The sequence below is a fragment of the Diabrotica virgifera genome, chromosome 3 (genome assembly GCF_917563875.1).
Source record: "Diabrotica virgifera virgifera chromosome 3, PGI_DIABVI_V3a".
Classification (NCBI taxonomy): Eukaryota; Metazoa; Arthropoda; class Insecta; order Coleoptera; family Chrysomelidae; genus Diabrotica; species Diabrotica virgifera.
This window is the reverse complement of record NC_065445.1, coordinates 109,968,787-109,992,682: the sequence shown is the minus strand read 5'-3', so window position 1 is coordinate 109,992,682 and position 23,896 is coordinate 109,968,787. Positions and strand designations below refer to the sequence as shown.

The following is a 23,896-nucleotide window of genomic DNA, read 5'->3' as shown; positions in this document are numbered from 1 at the left end:
AGGTCGAATATTGCCCTCCGAAAACGTAATGCGCAGGCGTTCTCCCTCTGGGCATACTCGGGGTATGCAGCACGAACACGGCTATTTAAATCTGTTAAATCGTCGGCCGGCAAACTTCCTAACGGTGTTAAATTTAAAAAATGTGATGGAGTTAATACCGATATTTGAGATGAATCAGTTGGTCGACGACAAAGAGGTTTCGAATTTAAGATTGCCTCTATTTGAATTGCCTCTATGAAGAGTATTTAACTCTTCATATGTTAACAACTGATCCCCTATGACCTTATAGAGATGCGACTTAGCGCTCTTTACATTACTTTCCCAAAGACCCCCGTGACTCGGACTTTGTGGACTTATAAATTTCCATTCCACACCGTTCAAATTTAATTCACATAACAGTGCATTTTGATATTCTTCCGAACTAGCAAACCGATTAATTTCACTTAAAACCGTTTTCGCACAAACAAAAGATGATCCCTGATCAGAATACAAAACCTTGCATGGGCCCCTTCTTGCTAAAAGTCTTTTAAATGCTTGCATAAAATGTGGTGTGCTTAAAGAACTCACCAATTCTAAATGAACCGCTTTTGTGCTTAAACAAACCGCTAATAAACAATACGATTTATGAACCGCCGCATTACGTTTTTTACCTAATGTAATATTTATTGGCCCAAAATAGTCAACCCCTACGTGTAAAAAGGGTTTAGTAGCAGTAACCCTCGATACCGGTAAATCTGCCATGAGCGGTGTCAAAATTTTCGGTTTATTTCTAAAACAACGATTGCATTTAAAAACCCGATTTCTTTTATAAGATTTCTTGCCCCAAGAATCCAATACTTTTGACGCAATAAAGCTTCAAGCAAATATGCCCCCGTATGCATATAAATTATATGATAAAAATCAACAATCCGTTCAACTAACGTTTCTTTTCCCGGTAAAATTAGTGGATGTTTTCCCGAAAAACTAAGGGATGAATTATTAAGTCGTCCCCCCACCATAAGTAAACCGTCTTGTAAAAATGGCCGTAATTTCTTAAGCTGTGTTTTACATTGTTTGTTTTCTTTTATCATTTTTATTTCAGTTTCAAAATGTTTTAACTGAATTAACTGAATTAAATAACATTCTGCTGTTCTTAGCGCAGTAGCCGTAATTAATTTTTGCACAGGAATTAATTTTAACAACATTAAAACCCGAACCGTAATCCGTAAAATTTTATGCCAGCTAGAATGACGTTCAACCAATTCAAGTAAGGGATGAATTTTTTCACCCTGCTTCTCCTCCTCAATAACCAAAACCTTAACCTCCGAAATATCCGATTCTAATATTGAAGAAGGCCAGTCCGATTCCCGTAATTTTATCCAACTAGGACCTTGTAACCAAAGTTCATGATTTATTAATTGTGAGGGTGTCAACCCTCTTGACAAGCAGTCCGCGGGATTATTTTTACCTTCAATATGTTGCCATGAAATATTAGGAAGGTTTTCTTTAATTTGCTGCACTCGATTAGCTACAAAAATATCTTTGGTATTTGCCGAAGTTAACCAACTCACCACCGTGGTCGAATCAGAATACGCAACTAGTTGTGAAATATGAGTAAGTTTGCTATAATTTTCAAATATTAATTTCAGCAAAGATGATAACAACAAAGCCGCGCATAATTCTAGCTTCGGAATGGTCATGGTCTTTTTTAAAGGTGCACATCTCGATTTTGCAGCAACCAGTCTCACACTCACTTCACCGCTAGAATTTACAACCCTTAAATAAACTACCCCACCGTAACCGTCTTGACTTGCATCCGCAAACCCCAAAATCCTAATCGGAACATCCCTCATGGCTCCTACATGTCTAGGGACCTCAAATTTTGAAAAATCTTGCCATTCATTGCATACCTTTTCCCATGATTTTATGATTTTTTAATCGTATCCGGGGATGAGTCATCCCAACCCAATTTTAGTTGCCATAACTCCCTGATCATTAACTTTAAATGCAAAATAAATGGAGCAATCAGACCAATAGGATCATAACATTTTGCAGTAAGAGATAAAATCTTACGTTTTGTACAATTTTTATCGGGGGTGGTTAACCTATAGTTCAAAACATCCCTCTGCGGATCCCATTGCATCCCTAAAACTTTAGTCTCCGATTTAAATGTAACCGAATTTTGTAAACGTTTTTGCAGCGGAATTTCGGATAACAAATTGTCCAAATTAGTCGACCATTTAACTAAGTCAAAACAACCACCTTTGAAGAGATTTACCAATTGATTATATAATTCTTTAGTTTCAATTTCGTCCGGAACACTCGTTAAAAAATCATCCATATATAGCCCCGAAGAAATATATTTTTTAGCTAAAGGATAATCTTTGCCATCTTCATTTATCAATTGCTGAACCGTCCGTAGCGCTAAAAAAGGTGACGACCTTAAACCGAACGCAACCACCGTAAATTCATACGTTTTTATTTCCTCGTTTTGATCAAATCTCCATAATATTCTTTGAAACCGCCAGTGATCTTGTACTAATTTTATTTGTAAAAACATCTTTTTTAAATCCGAACTCAATGCTACTGGAAAAAGCCGAAAATTTATTAATAAAGTGCATATGTCCGCCTGCAGTTTAGGCCCGCTATGCAATAAATCATTCAAGGAGACATCACTGTCTGAAGGGCAAGATGCATCCAATACGATACGTATAGGTGTACTTAAACTCTCTAATTTTATTACAGGGTGATGACTAATATAATAGGATAAGTCACAATCTTCTTTTTCCAATAATTTTAAGTATCCTTGATCCAAAAAATCCTGCATAATTTTATTGTAATCCGCACGCAAGCTGTCCGATTTTGTTAACCGTTTTTCCAAGGTTTTTAACCGATTTTCCGCCGAAACCCTTGAATTTCCCAAATTTTTTGGTGAACTTTGTAATGCAACAGTAAACCGGCCCGATATATCCCTGGAAACCGTGGTTTTATAAATATTTTCACATTCTATAGCGTCTAAATCCGGAATTTCCCGTTTTGGAACCTGCTCTAATTCCCAAAATTGTGTCAAAATTTGTTCAATCGATGTTTCTTCCCTTAAAGTGAGCAAATTTATGGGAGTGGAATATTCCGTATCCACCTGACCCATAATAACATACCCGAACGTTGTTTCTAAAGCCGCCCCTAAACCTGAAGAACTCAAAATCCGATTACCGCCGAAAAGAATAGGAAAAAACTGCGCACCGATTATGCCATCGATTGATTTAGGTTCAAAAAACTTATCGTCCGCTAATTGTAAATTTTTAAATTCCGATAAAGTTTGCAAATTTAATTTCGTTTTTGGCAATTTATCTGTAATATGATCAATAACTAAAGCTTGAACATCGTATTTTTTAGTCTGATCAAAACGCGAAGCGATAATAATGTCCGTTACTCCCCTTACCGACTGAGAGTTTTGTCCCAAACCTTGTACCGAAGAATTAATTTTTGTATATCTAAGACCTAGTTTTTTACAACATTCCGTGGTCAAAAGATTACACTGACTACCGTTGTCCAAAATAAACCGCGCCGTTGCATTTTGTAAAGGACTATTTAACACACATACCGTTACCGTTGCTAATAGAACCGTTTTTTCCTGATTTCTACTCAAAAAACTAGAATTTTGAAACGCACAATTAACTGAACCCGAATTGTGGTTATTGGAACCCGTTTCTGGAATACCGACACCAGAATTTGGTTGATTATTTTGATTATTTTCCTTCGCACCCCTTATTTCCGGTTTTCCTGCGCATAAAAGAAAATGATGATTCTTGGCACACTGGGCACACGGTCTTTTTAAGCACTGTCTTACACCATGTGACTGGGAAAAACACAGAAAGCATAAATTATTATTTTTTATCAAATCGTACCTTTGTGTAGGATTCATAGCCTTAAATTTATCACACCTACCCAAAAAATGTGACGATTTTTTACATAAAACACAAAAAGGCATTCTGTTATTGTTTTTATTCTCATGCTGGCTTACAAAAAATGATTTCGAATTTTTATTTTTATGATAGCCACCGGAGCTAGCCTCTTGTGAGTCACTATTATGCAAAATTTTTGTTTGATCCTTAACAAATTTAATTAAATCCGTGTAAGTAGGAATAACCGTTCCGCGCATGTGATTTTCAAAAGATTTTACCGTTTCCCTGTCCAGTTTTGAGAGTGCATGATAAAGTAAAATAAAATCCGTTAAATCCGGGACATCCAACTTTTTTAAGGCATTAACCGAGGCGTCAAAGATTTCTAAAAAACTGTTTAGATTTTTTTCAGATTCCGATTGCAAGGATTTAAGATTAAAAATTTGTTGTAAATAAGTGTTTGCTAACAACCTTTTATTATGATATTTTTCTAAAAGTGCTTTCCATAACGTGTCATAATTATCCCCAGAAGTAGCTATTCCCGCACAAATACTAAGGGCCGATCCCTTTAAATGTGAAACCAAAAGCCGAGCCTTATCTGCATCCGTCAGCTGGAAATTATCGTGTACCAATGGTTTGTAAATCGAATAAAAAGTTTCCCATTCCTTTGGTTCTCCGTGGAAATCTGGAATAGTGATTTTTGGCAAAAGACTGTGTACATTACACTGTTGTTGTGTACTTTGCTGTAAAGTTGGATTTACAATATTGGTGCTTGGTTTTAATTTTGTATAAGCCGCCCTTGCTTCACAACACATTTCGTTAATAACAGACATCACCTGAAAATCTGGTTTATAGTTTTCATCAACGTCAAACCCGACTGCGTTGATTTCATCCAAAATTTTGAGAATTTCTGTCCTTGTCGAATCCATCGACTGATACAAGTTTGTGAATTTTTTAATGGTGTTATCCGTAGTTAAGTTTTTCGATAAGTCATATAAAGTCTGAATGATTGTATAAAGCGTTTCTTTTTTAGCCGTTAATATTTTAAATTGCCTTTCGTAAGTAGTCATTGTTACTGAAATCAATCCGCAAAATCAGAAAAAAAAACAAAGTCTACTTTAAGAAAACTGTAGCATATAACAAACCAGGTCTGAGTATAAATTTTGAATAAAATTAATTAATTATAGAGATTTGTTAAAAAACAAGCCTTCCGGGCAGTTATTATGCAAACTCTTTATTTTGTTTAGAACCGTGAATCAAATTTAGTATTTGTTTACAAAATAATTTTTATTCATACATCCGAATTTTTCCGTAACCGATTGAGTCGAAAAATATTCACGTTTGACAACACCGCAAATATTTAAAAACCTAACTTCTTTCACGCCCGAAGCCCAAGTTGTTCCGAGAAACAAAAACGATACAAATACAAAAATCAGCAAAAAGTTATCACAGAGTTTTTTTTTTCCGATACGTGCCGACATTTAATTTTTACCGAACAATTTGTTTCTAAATAAGAATATTATTATTTAATAATACAAAACTAAGCAAAGCAAACTGTAAACCTACGCTGAATATCCGAGCTCGAAATTGACCAATTATGTTTTGGCTTTTAGCAAACCAAATGGAAAAAATTTAATAATAATAACTTACCGAGATTTTCTTAGATTTTCTTCGTGTTGTTAAATGTTGAAGCACTATTTTCGGTGGCATTAAGGAAAATGAAGGATGGGATAAAAGAAGGGAACTTACCGAAAATATGTTGTCTGGTATCGTCAATTTGTCTCACGGAAAACACACACAAAATCAAATTAAAATTGTCAAAGTGTACTATACGTTCCGACCGTATGTCTGTTAACGACTGACTGACTTAACATAAAGGACAGAAGATTATGCTTACTTAGAACTGTGTTGCCAAGACGTTCCCGAATTAAAATAAATGAAATATATATTCATATTGGCGCAAACAAGTACCTAGATATACAAGATGACTTACGCGTTCAATTGAGTTATTACCAATTGTTACGTTATAGTTATTATTATTTACGGTTGCCTGTTTACCTACTAATAACCATCAACTTTCTCTTGCGTTGAGTTTGAGTCCATATATCGCACAGATCTCCATCATTCGGTTCAATAACGCTTGAAGATGTTCAATTGATCCTGTCACTAACAAGGTGTCACCTGCGTATCTGATATTGTTCATAAGCACACCATTAATGATTATGCCCTCTTTTGCGTTTTCCAACACTTCATCTAAGATTGTTTCAGCTCAAATATTATACAACAGTGGTGACAATATACAACCTTCTCGAACTCTTCAGAGGGGATTTTTACTTCTTCAGAGCACTGATTCCCAACCCTAACACATGCAGCTGGGTCCCAATACAAATTTGCGATGATTCTAATGTCCTTACCGTCAATAGCCTTAGAACAACTCAAAGAGCTTTTGAGAGACTTATGAGAAATGTAAGCTTAAGAGGTTATATGAGAAACAAAAATTTAAGAAGAAGAACCAGAATAATACATGTTCTCGAAGCTATCGCAAAATCTAAATAGAAATGGGCAAGATACGTGGCAATAGAAAGCGAAGAGAAATGGGCAAAGAAAATAATACAATGGCGACCAAGAACACATAAACTAGGCATAGGAGGACCGCAAAAAATTGATCGACGACATTAAAGAAAAGGCAGGAAGAAATTGGCACTATGTAGCACAAGACAGCGAATATGGAAACACAAGGGGAGGCCTATGTCCAGGAGTGGACTACGAGAGGCCACTAAAGAAGAAGTTAAATTCTACAATACAATGACGAACATGTAATTGAGTGTGTGAGGATGTACCCAGCTATTTATGATATCCATGCTGGGTAGACTGCCCATCGCCTTTTCTTTCTGTCATCTTCAACCAAAGCTACAGCTAATTAATTTCTTAAACCCACTCAATACACGCAAACAAAACTAATTTAAAAAACCCGTGCAGAAGCCGGCAGCGATTCGTCGTAGCATAAATTAAAACCCCGTGTGAAGCTCGGTTCTTCCACGGCCCGTGTCGTACACGTCCCGTCCTAACGATCAGCCTTTACGCTGATACCCTAAAATTGTTCAGATCCGCTTAATGTCTGCTAGAAGAGCCTTCAACAATTCAACCACAGCCCATACTTCAGTTCAGTTTGTCAAAGGAAGTCGAGCTGATCGGTACTCTTCTGTTGAGCGTTACGTTGAAGGTCACTATCCGACGAAAATGACGTGTAAACAACACCTATAGTACAATTTCGAGAAAACAGAGTAAGTATAGCATCGAGCACCTTACACTCTGTGACATATATTTGAAAATGGATCATAATACAGTTCTGTGAATTTCGGATACTTTAATTGATAAACAAATATTAATATTAGTACCGTTAATCCCAAGTCGTGTATTACAAATAGTAATCATTCTATAAAAATTGGTCAGGTAATGTGATGACCACAATTTTCAAATTCTAAAAATAGTATTATATTCTGATAATGTACAGGATAATCCTTTAAATGTAATCCATTGTTTTCTATAAACTTTTTCATTTACTAACTTTTAGTTTCTTCTGTTTAATTTGGGTAGTTAGCAAAGCGTTGATAGAAAATAAAATTTAGCTGTTATTAAATTATAATCATATTGTCGAGTATTAAATAGGTACAATACCTTTATATAGTCAGGATTCCTGTGATTATTACAAAAAATAACGTCCATCGAGCTATTAGAACAAAGTCAGCAGAACATAGTTATTATTATACCATAATTAAGTGTAAACATCATGCACATTTTAATGTTTCAAGAAAAAAAATATTGCTCTTTTTTTAAGTTATGGCATGTTCTGCCAACTTGATTTCAAGCTAGCAGAACAGTAGTTCAAGAATTGATAAATCATTTAAAACTGAATACCCAGGTATTCTCTGAATTGAATGCAAATTTAATGTTCCAAGAAAAAATTGATTGCTCTTTTTTTTGTTATCGAATGTTCTGCTAACTTGATTTCAAGCTAGCAGAACAGTAGTTCAAGAATTGATAAATCAATTATAACTGAATACCAGGGTAATATCTGAATTGAATGCAAATTTAATGTTCCAAGAAAAAATGTATTGCTCTTTTTTTAAAGTTATCGAATGTTCTGCCAACTTGATTTCAAGCTAGCAGAACAGTAGTTCAAGAATTGATAAATCAATTATAACTGAATACCAGGGTAATATCTGAATTGAATGCAAATTTAATGTTCCAAAAAAAAATGTATTGCTCTTTTTTTAAAGTTATCGAATGTTCTGCCAACTTGATTTCAAGCTAGCAGAACAGTAGTTCAAAAATTGATAAATCATTTATAATAATTGAATACCAGGGTATTCTCTGAATTAAATGCAAATTAAATGTTCCAAGAAAAATTTATTGCTCTTTTTTTTAGGCTATCGCTTATCGTTCTACCAACTTGATTTTAAGTTAGCAGAACAGTAGTTCAAAAATTCATAAATCATCAAATAATTGAATACCAGAGTATTCTTTGATGTCAATTTTAATTTGACTTGACTAACTCAATGTTCCAGTTAGGTACTTCTTCATTGAACCCTTAGCCTGAATTAAAAGAGCAATACCATAAATCTTTTCGTGGTACTTGAATTTTTTCTTGGAACATTAAATTTGCATTTAATTCAGAGAATACTCTGGTATCCATTCATTTAATGATTTATCAATTTTTGAACTACTGTTCTGCTAGCTAGAAATCAAGTTGGCAGAACATGCGATAACTTAAAAATAAAAGAGCAATAATTTTTTTTCTTGGAACATTAAATTTGAATTTAATTCAAAGAATACTCTAGTATTTAATTTTTTGACGATTTATCAATTTTTGAACTACTGTTCTGCTAGCTTGAAATCAAGTTGGCAGAACATGCGCTAACTTAAAAAAAAAGAGCAATACATTTTTCCTTGGAACATTAAATTTGCATTATATTTACACTTATGGTCCAATAATAACTGTTCTGGTGACTTTGTTCTGCTAATTTGATAGACGTCAAAAAATATCTATTACTGCAAGTGTTGCTATGCATTCTTTTTCTCATGAACATCTTTCCGTGCGTCACAGTTTCTCGATTTCTTTCTAACGCATTAAATTGTACATGACAGAAAAAAGGCACGTCTGTGATTAGAGACATTTATAACATTTATTCTAGTTGCCAATAGATGGCGCTGTAATCGAAAAAAAATATTTACGAATTATATAATATATCTACGAATATAATCTGTACAATTTATGACTATACAAATCAAAGAAAATACCATTTTATAAATGCAATAAACACAATTGATTTGTTTTTATGCCAAATTGCAAATAAAATGTGACAACTGTCAGATTTAACTAAAATGTCATGTTAGAATAAATGTTATAAATGTGTATTATCACGGACCTACCTTTTTTCCTATCATTTGTGACGCACTGAAAAATGCTCATGAAAAGGACTTTACTTACATAATATTTTGTCAGATTGAGTAATTATTGATTTTGTTTTAGAAAATATAACAGACAGCATTGAAAATGAAAAATACAAAGACGACGAAGTTCCTAAGATAGATACGAATATAAAAAACGAAGAAATAGATGAAAATAGTCACTCTTCAAAAGAAAATAATACATCTGAGAAAATGTTTAAAGAACAAAATGATTTTTTAGAACACTTAAATCATCATGATGATAATGATAATCATCATGATGATAATGATGATAATCATAATGATGAAATTCATAGTCCTGGTTTGACTATAGATCATGAAAATACTAATAATTGTAATGATAATTATGATACTTCAAGTAACAAATCAAATGATCAAAATGATTTGAATGATGTTCAAGCAGACGAAGAGAATAACAAAGATGATAATGATAAAGAAGAACCTGAAGAATATAAAGAAGATACTCGAAAAGTTCCGAAGCTATCACTTAAATTGCCAAAATTTGATGCTTACGAAGCAGATCCTGAAGACAGCAATGATAGTGAAAAGCTTACTATGGAAATAGATCAAATAGAAAGCGAGTATGAAAATGATATAGAAAACGGAGACGAACATCCTAGTAAAGACCAAGACCAAGATATTGATGAAGTTAAAGAAGAACCGAAAGAAGCAGAACAAGAAGAATCTGCTAAAAAACTATCACCACAGATCGCTGTTGCCGGGCCAGATACTGCAATTATAGAGTTACAATTAGAGCAGCCGTTAGATAAGTTTGACCCTCGAGTTTTGTTGCAGAAGTGCTTGAAAATGACTGCACCTACTTGTATATATTGTAATCACGCACGAAAGATCTCTGTTAATGGGAAGCAGCTGGGATTGCATTGTATAGCAGAGCATAGGTTTTCAGCTACAGTCAATAGCATTACTGCTGAAGAACTGATACCCCAAAACTTTGTAAATAGGTAAGTTTTTATAAAATTGCAAATTATGATGATTTTTGAGGTTGTACTTCTTTAGGCGCGATTGAGACTAAAATTTCATAATAGGGCTTTTCATTCACAGTCATTTGTTTCGAGCTTCTGTCGTATGTCGTATAATCCATGTATATTAATATTATACCTGCTATATATGACCTACTTCGGACCATACCATACTTCAAGGTAAAGTGCATGGGAAAAGAGGTCCAGGACGAAGAAGAAAATCCTGGCTGCATAACCTGCGAAAATGGTTTAACTTAACCACTACCGGACTTTTCAGGGCAGCAGTCAACACAGTCAGAATAGCCATGTTAGTGTCCAACATCCGTAACGGATAGGCACCATAAGAAGAATATAACATGACAGAAGCTCGAAACAAATGACAATCGATGAAAAGCCCTATACTGCGCGCATGCGCACACATACAGTATGAAGTTTAGTTGCTAAATCTTTCAAGTTATGTACAGTCCGTCTAATTTACTTACCGTTGCACGTCATTATCTACGCCAGAGATCTAAGTTGACATAGTTGAAAAAGTATAAAAAAATCCTGAATCCATTTTAAATCAAATAGATCACATAATTATTGTAAACGTGGATTATACAACAAAACAAATTAATATTCAATGTAAATAAATAAAAACTTAAGAAATAGAGAACAAGAATTAAGTTATAATCATTTAAGATTTGCAGTGCAAGCGTTTTTGCACGGTATTGTTAATAATTATTAAAAAACGGCTCCGAACTCTTGGGAGAAGCCGATAGGTTTCTTTGTATATGTCTACAATAACAACTAAAAAAGTTGTCAGATACCTCTATTATTCCAAGTCGTGATAAAATTAGGTGAAATTTATATTTTTACAGTAGAGGATCTTCTGATAGTAAAGTAAATAATAAAAACAGTAAATACAATAGAACAGATACTTATAGTAAAGAATATAAACAAATATGAAGTATCATCACCGCAACTGTCAAATGAATGTTACCAATTTATTCTAAAATGTCACCTTCGTTCGATTACAGTTACAGTGTGTTCCGAATAAATGTGCTTCATAAAAACGCTTTATAATCCATTTATACAAATTAAATGAAACATATTATTGTGTATTTCTTTAGGTTAACATTAATAGAAATCTTCAAATATTATTTCTACGCGTATATAATAAAATATGTCTAGTGGCTGTAATTCCAGTGTACTCGGCAAAATGATTCTAAAAAAGAACACACCTACCGCCAAATATTTCGTGTTGGTATCATGCGACGTCACAGGCTATGACGCGGATGACGTGCAACGGTTAGTAAATTAGACGAAGTATATAAATATATCAGTGCAAGAAAAGGTGTGAAAAGAATATATTAGTGTTTTTAGTAAATATATTTATTTTAATTTTTGTGTCTTTGGATTTGTCTTCCTCAGGAGTAAGATGAGTATTATTAAAACATTTTATTCTATATTTATTATACTCCACCTTGTCTGTTTGTTACCGTGAATTGTCATTAGGTACGTCCGAACCGATACAGAGACGGTCCTCGTAGCGTATTTGGTATAGCATTCGGCCAGAGATCGAGAGGTCTTGAGTTCGAATCCGGAGCAATCCTATACTTTTTTTATTTTTTTGAAAGCGGTAAGCACAAAATTAGTTTGGTGTTTAAAAAAAATTAAAAGAAACTGTTTAAAGTATATTTATTTTTAAGAAATCATAAAATAGAAGTATAACTTCTTACGTGCGTACAAAGTACACACACATTCCTTTTTTTTTTTCTATATTAGCCCATTAACGCCGAGAATTTTTTTTTATTTTAGACAAAATTAATTAAAAATCGTTAAACGTAACAGTATTCTGTACAAAACGTAAGAAGAAATTTTTTGAAGTTATACTTCTTTACGATCGGGAGTGAAATTTTATAATGCCGGTCGCATGCGCACACAGACAGTATGTATTTCGTTGCTAATCTTTCAAGATATTTATGTATCAGCGCTGTCAGCGCAAATAAGTCATATTATATCATATAAAAGGATATATTAGTGCTCTTAGTAAATGTATTATTTATTATAATTTTTGTGTCTTTGGATTTGTCTTCCTCGGGAATAAGATATTATATAATAATAGTAAGTATATTTAAAGTATTTTTGTATTAAATTTGTCAGTATGTATGAGAAATCTTGTAACCTGTCAAAGCAAAAGGGATATAGCTCAGTGGTAGAGCGTGCGACCGGAGATCAAGAGGTCCCGGGTTCAAATCTCGGATGATTCATATTCTTTTTTTTATATTTTTGGTATTGTTTTAATAAAAAAATTTTAAAAGTGGTAGGTAAAGAAAGTTAGTTTAATATTTTAATAAAATACAAATAACCTGTTAAGTATATTAATTTCGTTGAAATCATAATAATAGAAGTATAACTTTTTACGTGCGTACAAAGTACACACACATTCTTTTTTGTAAATGAAATAATTATTGAGAAAAATACTGATAAAATACACGAAACGAATGTACATATTTTGCCACAAACAAAACCAACCGTAAACTCAAAATGCGTACGCAATTTGTTGGCTCCATATAGTAGTACGGCAGATTCGTGCAAATATTACAAAAATTGCACATTTAATGATACAAGCATATAATTTGGTCCACATATACTGCACATATAAAGGTACAAATTTAGATATGAGGCCATCTCAGATTTTGCCGTTTACAAAAATGGCGGTAATTCAAAATGGGCGACTATACATATGTGACTAATAGCACGATATCTTTTGAATGAAAAGTACTATCTGAACCAAATTTGCTACATATGTTCCTTTTGTGATTTACAAGATCGACATCGTGAACTGGAAGAATCGGTTTACCAGAAGTTATGTTTTATCTGGTTTCTTATGTAAAACTATTTTATATTATGTAAATAATTTGTTTTTAATTTTTTCACCCTGTGTACATTAATTTTTCAAAATGGTAATACCACCATTGAAAAGAGCGTAAGAATATGTTTTAGGAAATATTTTGAACTTTTTAGTTATGTTAATTACCATTTAATAAATGCATAACGTATCTTCACATGTACCTATGTATGGTAGATTCGTGCAAATATTATAAAAATTATTGTGCATTTAATGATAGAAGCATATAATTTGGACCACATATACTACACATACAAAAGTTTAAATTTAGATATGAGGCCATCTCAGATTTTGCCTTTTACAAAAATGGCGAGCATTCAAAATGGCGGCTGTAGATATGTGACTAATAGCACGATAACTTTTGAACGAAAAGTCCGATTTCAGCCAAATTTGGCACCAAGGTTCTTTTTTTGATGAGTAAGATCTAGGTTTTGAACCGGAAGAATCGGTTTACCAGAAGTTGTGTTTTTACTGTTTTTTATGTAAAAATATGTTGTTTTTTTTTTCAATTCTTCCACCCTGTATATATTAATTTTTCAAAAAGGTAATACCGCCATTGAGAAGAATGTAAAAATATTTTTTAGGAAAGATTTTAAACTTTTTAGTTATGTTAATTACCTTTTAATAAATTCATAACGTATCTTCACATGTAGCTATGTGCGGCAGATTCATTTTGAATGCCTGCCATTTTTGTAAAAGACAAAATCTGAGATGGCCTCATATCTAAATTTGAATCTTTGTATGTGTAGTGTATGTGGTTCAAGTTATATGCCTTTAGCATTAAGTGCACAATAATTCTTATATTATTTGCACGAATCTGCCGCACATAGGTTCATAGGTACATGTGAAGATATGTTATGCATTTATTAATTGGTAATTAACATAACTAAAGAGTTCAAAATATTAGCTAAAAAAATTTTTACGCTCTTTTCAACGCCGGTATTACCTTTTTGAAAAAATAATATATACAGGGTGAAAGAATTGGTAAAAAACAACATGTTTTTACATAAAAATTAGGAAAAACACAACTTCTGGTAAATCAATTCTTTCGGTTCAAGATCTTGGTCTTACACATCAAAAGAAGAACCTATATACCAAATTTGGTTGAAATCTGACTTTTCGTTCAAGAGTTATGGTACTATTAAACACATAATATGTATAGTCGCCATTTTGAATGCCCGCCATTTTTGTAAAAAGTAAAATCTGAGATGACCTTATATCTAAATTTGAACCTTGATGTGTGTAGTATATGTGGTCCAAATTATATGATTCTACCATTAAATTCACAATAATTCTTATAATATTTGCACGAACCTGCAACACATAGGTACATGTGAAGATACGTTATGCATTTATTAAATGATAATTAACATAACTAAAAAGTTCAAAATATTTTCTACAAAATATTTTTACACTCTTTTCAATTGCGATATTACCTTTTAAAAATTAATACACAGGGAAAAAATTGAAAAAAAAAAACATATTTTTACATAAACAACCAGTAAAAACACAACTGTTGGTAAACCGATTCTTCTGGTTCACCACATCCATCTTGTAAATAAAAAAAAAGAACCTATATACCAAATTTGGTTGAAATAGGACTTTTCGTTCAAGAGTTATGGTACTATTAAACATATATGTGTAGTCGCCATTTTGAATGCCCGCAATTTTTGTAAAAGGCAAAATCTGAGATGGCCTTATATCTAAATTTGAACCTTTAAATGTGTAGTATATGTGGTCCAAATTATATGCTTGTATCATTAAATGTGCAATTGTTTCACATATCGGCCGCACTAAGTACTCGTAGGCGTTAATGGGTTAAGTAATGAAATAAAGTTTAGCCGAAAACTCGTTACTAAATCTTAATTTAAAATTTATTTTCTTTTCCTCTGTATCACTTCAATACACTTCTTGTAAGGGTTATCACTTCATTCCTTGCATGGGCGTCAGATACTTCTACCGTTTTGTGATTTGTTCCTTGCTATCTTGATCTGGCCATTATTGGTCTTATATCAGCAAAACTGTAGAAGAAACCGGAATCAAATTGCTTCACTTACTTTGCAATCAAATATGACATTCCACACAATGGCCTAACGACTTGACACAATATACAATAACGACAATACATAAAAACGACAGCTTCCATAAATGTGATAATTACAGAACTATCTCCCTTATCTCACATGCCAGCAAGATTTTGCTACACATAATCAATGAGAGGCTGAAAACTTTCCTACAAAGGAACATACCATAAGAGTAAACCAGATTTACCAAAGCTAGAGATACACAAGCAAATGAATGTAAGATTAATTTGAATATAAGACAAATAATCGAAAAATCTAGGGAATTCAATATACCGTTATACATCTATTTTATAGATTATCGCTAAGCGTTCGACAGGGTCAAATGGTAGCACTTACGGTGGATAAAAAGTAAAAGGCGTATCACATCTGTTTTTGAATCCGTCAGGAAGAAAACGAGGAAAACCTGAAGTTCGCTTAGAGATATATTAGACGAAGCAAAAGAAACCTACAAGATGAGGATTGGCGCGACAGAAAACGGTTAAGGCTATGGGTACATAATTCGCAAATATTTTACGTGTATCCCTACTTTTTCTGTTTTTACACAGCAAATTACGTGTAGTAAAATTCACACTGGTATGTATATGTAAACATTACTAGAATGTCATTCTACTTGAAAATGTCATCATTAATTTAAAGAGATAGGTTTTGAATGTTCTTGGATAACTGTTATTTTTATTATTGCAAATTATTAATTCAGTTAATAAATATGATAATTTTTTTACTAACTATGTATTCAGTGATTGTAATAATTTATTTGTACAACAAAGACTAATACTCAATCGAGAAAAGAGGAAAAGTGTTAAAGTGATTTTTTAATAATATATTGTTATGGAACGCTTACAATTTTGAACATCTTTAACAACAAAATACTTGGATCACAGAATATATTATTCTGATGTATTCTCTGCTTGGATCTTCCACAAATAATACACAATAAATCACTTTTTATTAAGTTCACGTCTTAATAGGCCTTGGGCCCGCATATACAATTATTATTTATGACCACACCGTTGAAACTTTTTGTACTTGTTATTTTTTGTAGAGTCGGACAAATTTTGAGCTTGGCGCATTATGGTAGTGGGGCGTTTGTCTGTCAAGCGGTGACGAAGTTGTCAATTTTATGCAAGAAAAAAATTTATTACCACATTGGTCATCCTATTTTAATCAATGGATTTTATCATAAAAACAACGAAAACAATTTTGTCGGACAAAAATATTGGGGCATATGACGCGTCGGACACGCTAAATATGTCAAATTTATGAAAATAATAAATTTATTACCACATGGATAATTTTAACGGTATCTACCATAAAATATTTTTACAATAATGTGGTAACCTTGTCGGACAATTTTCACGGGGCATATGCGCAGTCGGACGCGCCGAAGATGTCAATTTCCTGAAATTTTTTTATTTACAACCATTTTTCCGACAACATTAGTAGGTTATAAGTAATTATATTCTTAATCAAAAAATCAAAGTGTCGGACAAAAATATTGGGGCAACTCGACAGTCGGACAAAAAATTTAATTTTTATTAGTAAAGTATACTTTCAAATTATGCTGGGTTCGTGCATCCCTTATCTTTACAACCATTTTTCCGACAAAAGTAGTAGGTTACAAGTAATTATATTCTTAAACAAAAAATGTAATTGTCTGACAAAAATGTTGGGGCAAACGAACAGAAAACTTAATTCTTTTAGGCTATCGACGAGGAGGTATTATCAAAAAAAAAATTTTAAAACAGTGTTTCTCGGTTACTTTTGAATCGATTTAGCTGAAAATTGGTACACACACTAAGTAAAGCATTTAAAAGGGTATGACGTAGATCGGAACCCAAAATTTTCTTAAAAAATTTTCCGACAAGAGGGAAAATTTTAGAAAAATTGTGATCTGATAATTTGTGTATATACTCCTTGAACAACGACAAACATCGTTCTGTATTTTTTCTCTAATTAAAAAAAAATTTTTCAGCACATGTATCAGGTTATAAGTAGTTATATTCCAAATCAAAAAATCTAAGTGCCCGACATAAATAGTGGGGCACATCCAAAGTCGGACAAAAAATTTAATTTTTATTAATAAACTATACTTTTAAATTATTCTGGGTTCGTGCATCCCTTATCTTTACAACCATTTTTCCGACAAAAGTAGTAGGATACAAGTAATTATACTCTTAAACAAAAAATGTAATTGTCTTACAAAAATGTTGGGGCAAACGAACAGGAAACTTAATTCTTTTAGGCTATGGACGAGGAGGTATTATCCAAAAATATTTTAAAACAGTTTTTCTCGGTTATTTTTGAATCGATTTAGCTGAATATTGGTACACACACTAAGTAAAACATTTAAAAGGGTATGACGTAGAGCTCTACCCAAAATTTTTCCAAAAAAATTTCGGACAAGAGGGAAAATTTTAGAAAAATTGTGATCTGATATTTGCGTACATACTCCTTGAACAACGACAAACATCGTTCTGTAGTTTTTTTTCCAATTAAAAAAAATTTCCGACACAAGTATCAGGTTATAAGTAGTTATATTCTAAATCAAAAAATCTAAGAGTCCGACAAAAATATTGGGTCAAATCCAAAGTCGGACAAAAAATTTAATTTTTATTAATAAACTGTCTTTTAAAGAATACTGGGTTCGTGCAACCCTTACCTTTAAAACCATTTTTCCGACAACATTAGTAGGTTATAAGTAATTATATTCTTAATCAAAAAATCAAAGTGTCGGACAAAAATATTGGGGCAACTCGACAGTCGGACAAAAAATTTAATTTTTATTAGTAAAGTATACTTTCAAATTATGCTGGGTTCGTGCATCCCTTATCTTTACAACCATTTTTCCGACAAAAGTAGTAGGTTACAAGTAATTATATTCTTAAACAAAAAATGTAATTGTCTGACAAAAATGTTGGGGCAAACGAACAGAAAACTTAATTCTTTTAGGCTATCAACGAGGAGGTATTATCAAAAAAAAAATTTAAAAGAGTGTTTCTCGGTTAATTTTGAATCGATTTAGCTGAAAATTGGTACACACGCTAAGTAAAGCATTTAAAAGGGTATGACGTAGATCGGAACCCAAAATTTTCTTAAAAAATTTTCCGACAAGAGGAAAAATTTTAGAAAAATTGTGATCTGATAGTTTGTGTCCTTGAACAACGACAAACATCGTTGTGTATTTTTTTCTCGAATTAAAAAAAAATTTCAGCACATGTATCAGGTTATAAGTAGTTATATTCCAAATCAAAAAATCTAAGTGTCCGACAAAAATATTGGGGCAAATCTAAAGTCAGACAAAAAATTTAATTTTTATTGATAAACTATACTTTTAAATTATGCTGGGTTCGTGTATCCCTTATCTTTACAACCATTTTTCCGACAAAGGTAGTAAGTTACAAGTAATTATATTCTTAAACAAAAAATGTAATTGGTTGACAAAAATCTTGGGGCAAACGAACAGAAAACTTACTAACTTACTACTTTCTAACTTACTACTTTGTCGGAAAAATGGTTGTAAATATAAGCGATGCACGAACCCAGCATGATTTAAAAGTATAGTTTATTAAATGCAGTAATGAAACACAGACTTACTCACAATCATTTATTATAGTTATTAATATTTATTATAGTTTATTAATAAACATTAAATTTTTTATCCGACTTTGGATTTGCCCCAATATTTTTGTCGGACACTTAGATTTTTTGATTTGGAATATAACTACTTATAACCTGATACTTGTGTCGGAAATTTTTTTTTTCAAGAAAAAAAACTACAGAACGATGTTTGTCGTTGTTCAAGGAGTATGTAAGCAAATATCAGATCACAATTTTTCTAAAATTTTCCCCCTTGTCGGAAAATTTTTTAAGAAAATTTTGGGTACAGCTCTACGTCATACCCTTTTAAATGTTTTACTTAATGTGTGTACCAATTTTGAGCTAAATCGATTCAAAAATAACCGAGAAAACTCTTTTAAAATTTTTTGATATTACTTTCTCGTCGATAGCCTAAAAGAATTAAGTTTTCTGTTCGTTTGCCCCAAGATTTTTGTCAAACAATTACATTTTTTGTTTAAGAATATAATTACTTGTAACTTACTACCTTTGTCGGAAAAATGGTTGTAAAGATAAGGGATACACGAACCCAGCATAATTTAAAAGTATGGTTTATCAATAAAAATTAAATTTTTTGTCCGACTTTGGATTTGCCCCAATATTTTTGTCGGACACTTAGATTTTTTGATTTGGAATATAACTACTTATAACCTGATACTGGTGTCGGAAATTTTTTTTTATTTCGAGAAAAAAAACTACAGAACGATATTTGTCGTTGTTCATGGAGTATGTACGCAAATATCAGATCACAATTTTTCTAAAATTTTCCCTCTTGTCCGAAATTTTTTTGGGAAAATTTTGGGTACAACTCTACGTCATACCCTTTTAAATGTTTTACTTAGTGTGTGTACCAATTTTCAGCTAAATCGATTCAAAAATAACCGAGAAAAACTGTTTTAAAATGTTTTTGGATAATACCTCCTCGTCCATAGCCTAAAAGAATTAAGTTTCCTGTTCGTTTGCCCCAACATTTTTGTCAGACAATTAAATTTTTTGTTTAAGAGTATAATTACTTGTATCCTACTACTTTTGTCGGAAAAATGGTTGTAAAGATAAGGGATGCACGAACCCAGAATAGTTTAAAAGTATATTAATAAAAATTAAATTTTTTGTCCGACTTTGGATGTGCCCCACTATTTAGGTCGGGCACTTACATTTTTTGATTTGGAATATAACTACTTATAACCTGATACATGTGCTGAAAATTTTTTTTTAATTCGAGAAAAAAATACAGAACGATGTTTGTCGTTGTTCAAGGAGTATGTACAAAAATTATCAGATCACAATTTTTCTAAAATTTTCCTTCTTGTCGGAAAATTTTTTAAGAAAATTTTGGGTTCCGATCTACGTCATACCCTTTTAAATGCTTTACTTAGCGTGTGTACCAATTTTCAGCTAAATCGATTCAAAAGTAACCGAGAAACACAGTTTAAAATTTTTTTTTTGATAATACCTCCTCGTCGATAGCCTAAAAGAATTAAGTTTTCTGTTCGTTTGCCCCAACATTTTTGTCAGACAATTACATTTTTTGTTTAAGAATATAATTACTTGTAACCTACTACATTTGTCGGAAAAATGGTTGTAAAGATAAGGGATGCACGAACCCAGCATAATTTGAAAGTATACTTTACTAATAAAAATTAATTTTTTTGTCCGACTGTCGAGTTGCCCCAATATTTTTGTCCGACACTTTGATTTTTTGATTAAGAATATAATTACTTATAACCTACTAATGTTGTCGGAAAAATGGTTTTAAAGATAAGGGTTGCACGAACCCAGTATTATTTAAAAGACAGTTTATTAATAAAAATTAAATTTTTTGTCCGATTTTGGATTTGACCCAATATTTTTGTCGGACACTTAGATTTTTTGATTTAGAATATAACTACTTATAACCTGATACTTGTGTCGGAAATTTTTTTTAATTGGAAAAAAAAACTACAGAACGATGTTTGTCGTTGTTCAAGGAGTATGTAAGCAAATATCAGATCACAATTTTGCAAAAAATTATATTGCCTCGCAGACTTAAAATGCGTTTATCTCGAAAACGGTTGAGTTTAACGAGATGAATATAGTAACCTTTTTTAAGTATAAATGTTAAGAGAATAAAAGTGTTGATTCCAAAGGTATGTAGAGTGAGAAATAAAACAATTGATCCTATTAAATGAGCGCTGAAAGGCGTATGTGGCGCCCTCTGGATAATATATCATTTTTGGTGGCAAATTTAGATTTATTGTCCCGAAAAACCCCTGCTTACCGAATTTCGTGTTATTATCCCATGCCTGTTAGGAAATATTCAAGAATAAATAAAATAAAAGTTTAACTTTATCACCTTGTATTTCGGTTATTATCAACTTTCGTACTAAGGTAAGTTAGCTTATATCGACCTATTTTAACCTCAGGAATCTAAGGTTAAGCTATGACCCATTCTTTACCAAACACCCTGTATATGTACACTCTGGACCAAAATTAATCAACCACCTTAAAAATGGGTTATTTTTGATGGTTTGTATTTTATAAACCTCTTGTCCGATTTAAGTGATTTTTTCGTAACATTAGCGCCTTATTCTTTAGCAATATCCCTGTAGTAATATTGTCGGTACACACATAATTTTTATTGCAAAGCTAGTGTATGAATCAAAATGTGTTTTTTCTCAAAGTTCGCATCACCCCGTGGAATATTCTAGCATCTATAAAATACTAAAATTAAAACCTAACTATAGCCTCATTCCTTCTCAACATTCAGTTTTTTCATTCATTCGTTTATGTTGGATAATAAAAAAGTTAAGGACTTTAAAAACTAGCCATGTTTTTCATAGACAAAGTGTGTTTTTAAATAAGTATGGCAATAAGGAGTAATTGTGCATGACAAAATAAAGTCAGTTTGCTTTACGAGAAAAACGTATGTCCACAAATGCATCGTTTCCGAGATAGGGGGTGTTGAAGTTTTTCTGACAAACTGACGATTTATTTATTGCTTTAAAACCAGTTGAGATATGCAAATGAAATTTGGTGGGTTTTAAGAGGTAGTTATTGCACATTTTTTAACTACAGTTAAGAATTTAATATTCACCATTGGCGCGCATACGGGTAATATGAGCCGAAAAATACGTAATTTAATATGAGGTCTAAATGTATAAAAATCAATTTTTTTTAAATTGTACCAAAACGCCCCATTATTTTTGTCTGACAAGTGGGTCCAATATGCATTACACATGTAAAAAACAGTACAAAATAAAAATAACATCTGTGGTAATAAATAAAAAATTTTCAGGAAATTGACATCTTCGGCGCGTCCGACTGCGCATATGCCCCGTGAAAATTGTCCGACAAGGTTACCACATTATTGTAAAAAGGTTTTATGGTAGATACCGTTAAAATTATCCATGTGGTAATAAATTTATTATTTTCATAAATTTTAAGTTATTTTTTGGGTGTAACTACAATGATATTATGCTAAAAATGATGGTGTATCGCATATTTAAAATGCGTTTATCTCGAAAACGGTTGAGTTTAGGAAGATGAAAGAAGTATACCTTTTTTAAGTAAAACTAATAGGAAAATAAAAATTTTAATGTCAAAATTATACAGAGTGAGGGATAAAAAAAATTGAACGTAATAAATGAGTGCTGAAAGGCATATGTGGCGCCCTCTGGGCAAAGCATAATTTTTGGTAAGGAATTTAGATTTCTCGACTCAAGAAACCCCCAGATATAAAATTTCATGTTGTTATCTCATACCTATCAGGAAATATTCAATAATAAATAAAAAAAAAGTTTGATTTTGACACCCTGTATCTCGGCTATTATAAACTTTGTACTAAGGTAAGTTAGCTTAAATCGGCCTATTTTAACCTCAGGAACCTGAGGTTAAGCTATGGCCCATTCTTTACCAAAAACCATGTATGCATAAAAATTACTTTTTCTTTTAATTGTACCAAAACGCCCCATTATTTTTGTCCGAAAAGTGATCCAATATGCGTTACACATGTAACAGAACAGTACAAAATAAAAATGACATCTGTGGTAATAAATAAAAAATTTTCAGGAAATTGACATATTCGGCGCGTCCGACTGCGCATATGCCCCGTGAAAATTGTCCGACAAGGTTACCACATTATTGTAAAAAGGTTTTATGATAGATACCGTTAAAATTATCGATGTGGTAATAAATTTATTATTTTCATAAATTTGACATATTTAGCGTGTCCGACGCGTCATATGCCCCAATATTTTTGTCCGACAAAATTGTTTTCGTTGTTTATATGATAAAATCCATTGATTAAAATAGAATGACCAATGTGGTAATAAATTTTTTTCTTGCATAAAATTGACAACTTCGTCACCGCTTGACAGACAAACGCCCCACTACCATAATGCGCCAAGCTCAAAATTTGTCCGACTCCACCCAAATAACAAAACAAAAGTACAACCAAGTACAAAAAGTTTCAACGGTGTGGTCATAAATAATAATTGTATATGCGGGCCCAAGGCCTATAAATCAATTATTTATCAAATACACAATATCAATAATATTTAATCAATAACTCAACATATTCCCGATGCAATGTCAAATATTTAAAATTGTCACTGATTTATGACACTTTTACTGACAATATTATATTCGGCTGAGTGCGTTGTAAGACAAAGATAGATTTGGAAAATATTACCACGGCATTGTGGTCATTTTTTTCGAATCCTGAAAAAACCAATAAATATTTTTGAAAAATTTAAACGCAGAATGAAAGACTAAATTATTGCCAAGGGCCGAAAGTCCCTTAGAATAAATAGAAAGTTTATTTTGAATGATATATTTGAAATTAAAAATCACACTAAATTTTCTCTTAGTTTTTCACCCCTGTAACTTATTAAAATAAACATTATAGAAGTTCTCAGGGACTTTCGGCCCTCGCTAATAACGTAATCTTTCATTATGCGTTTAAATTTTTCAAAAATACTTATTAGTTTTCTC

General features: G+C 32.1%; 1 protein-coding gene across 2 annotated transcripts in view; it reads left to right on the top strand.

Annotated features, from left to right (window-relative positions):
- LOC114341779 (uncharacterized) overlaps positions 1-23,896 on the top strand; it is a 119,313-nt gene that overhangs the window by 42,322 nt on the left and 53,095 nt on the right. For both annotated transcript variants that reach the window (XM_028292587.2, XM_028292588.2), the window contains exon 3: positions 9,415-10,315. In XM_028292587.2, the coding sequence (XP_028148388.1) occupies positions 9,415-10,315 (901 nt within the window). The remainder of the gene's footprint in view (positions 1-9,414; positions 10,316-23,896) is intronic.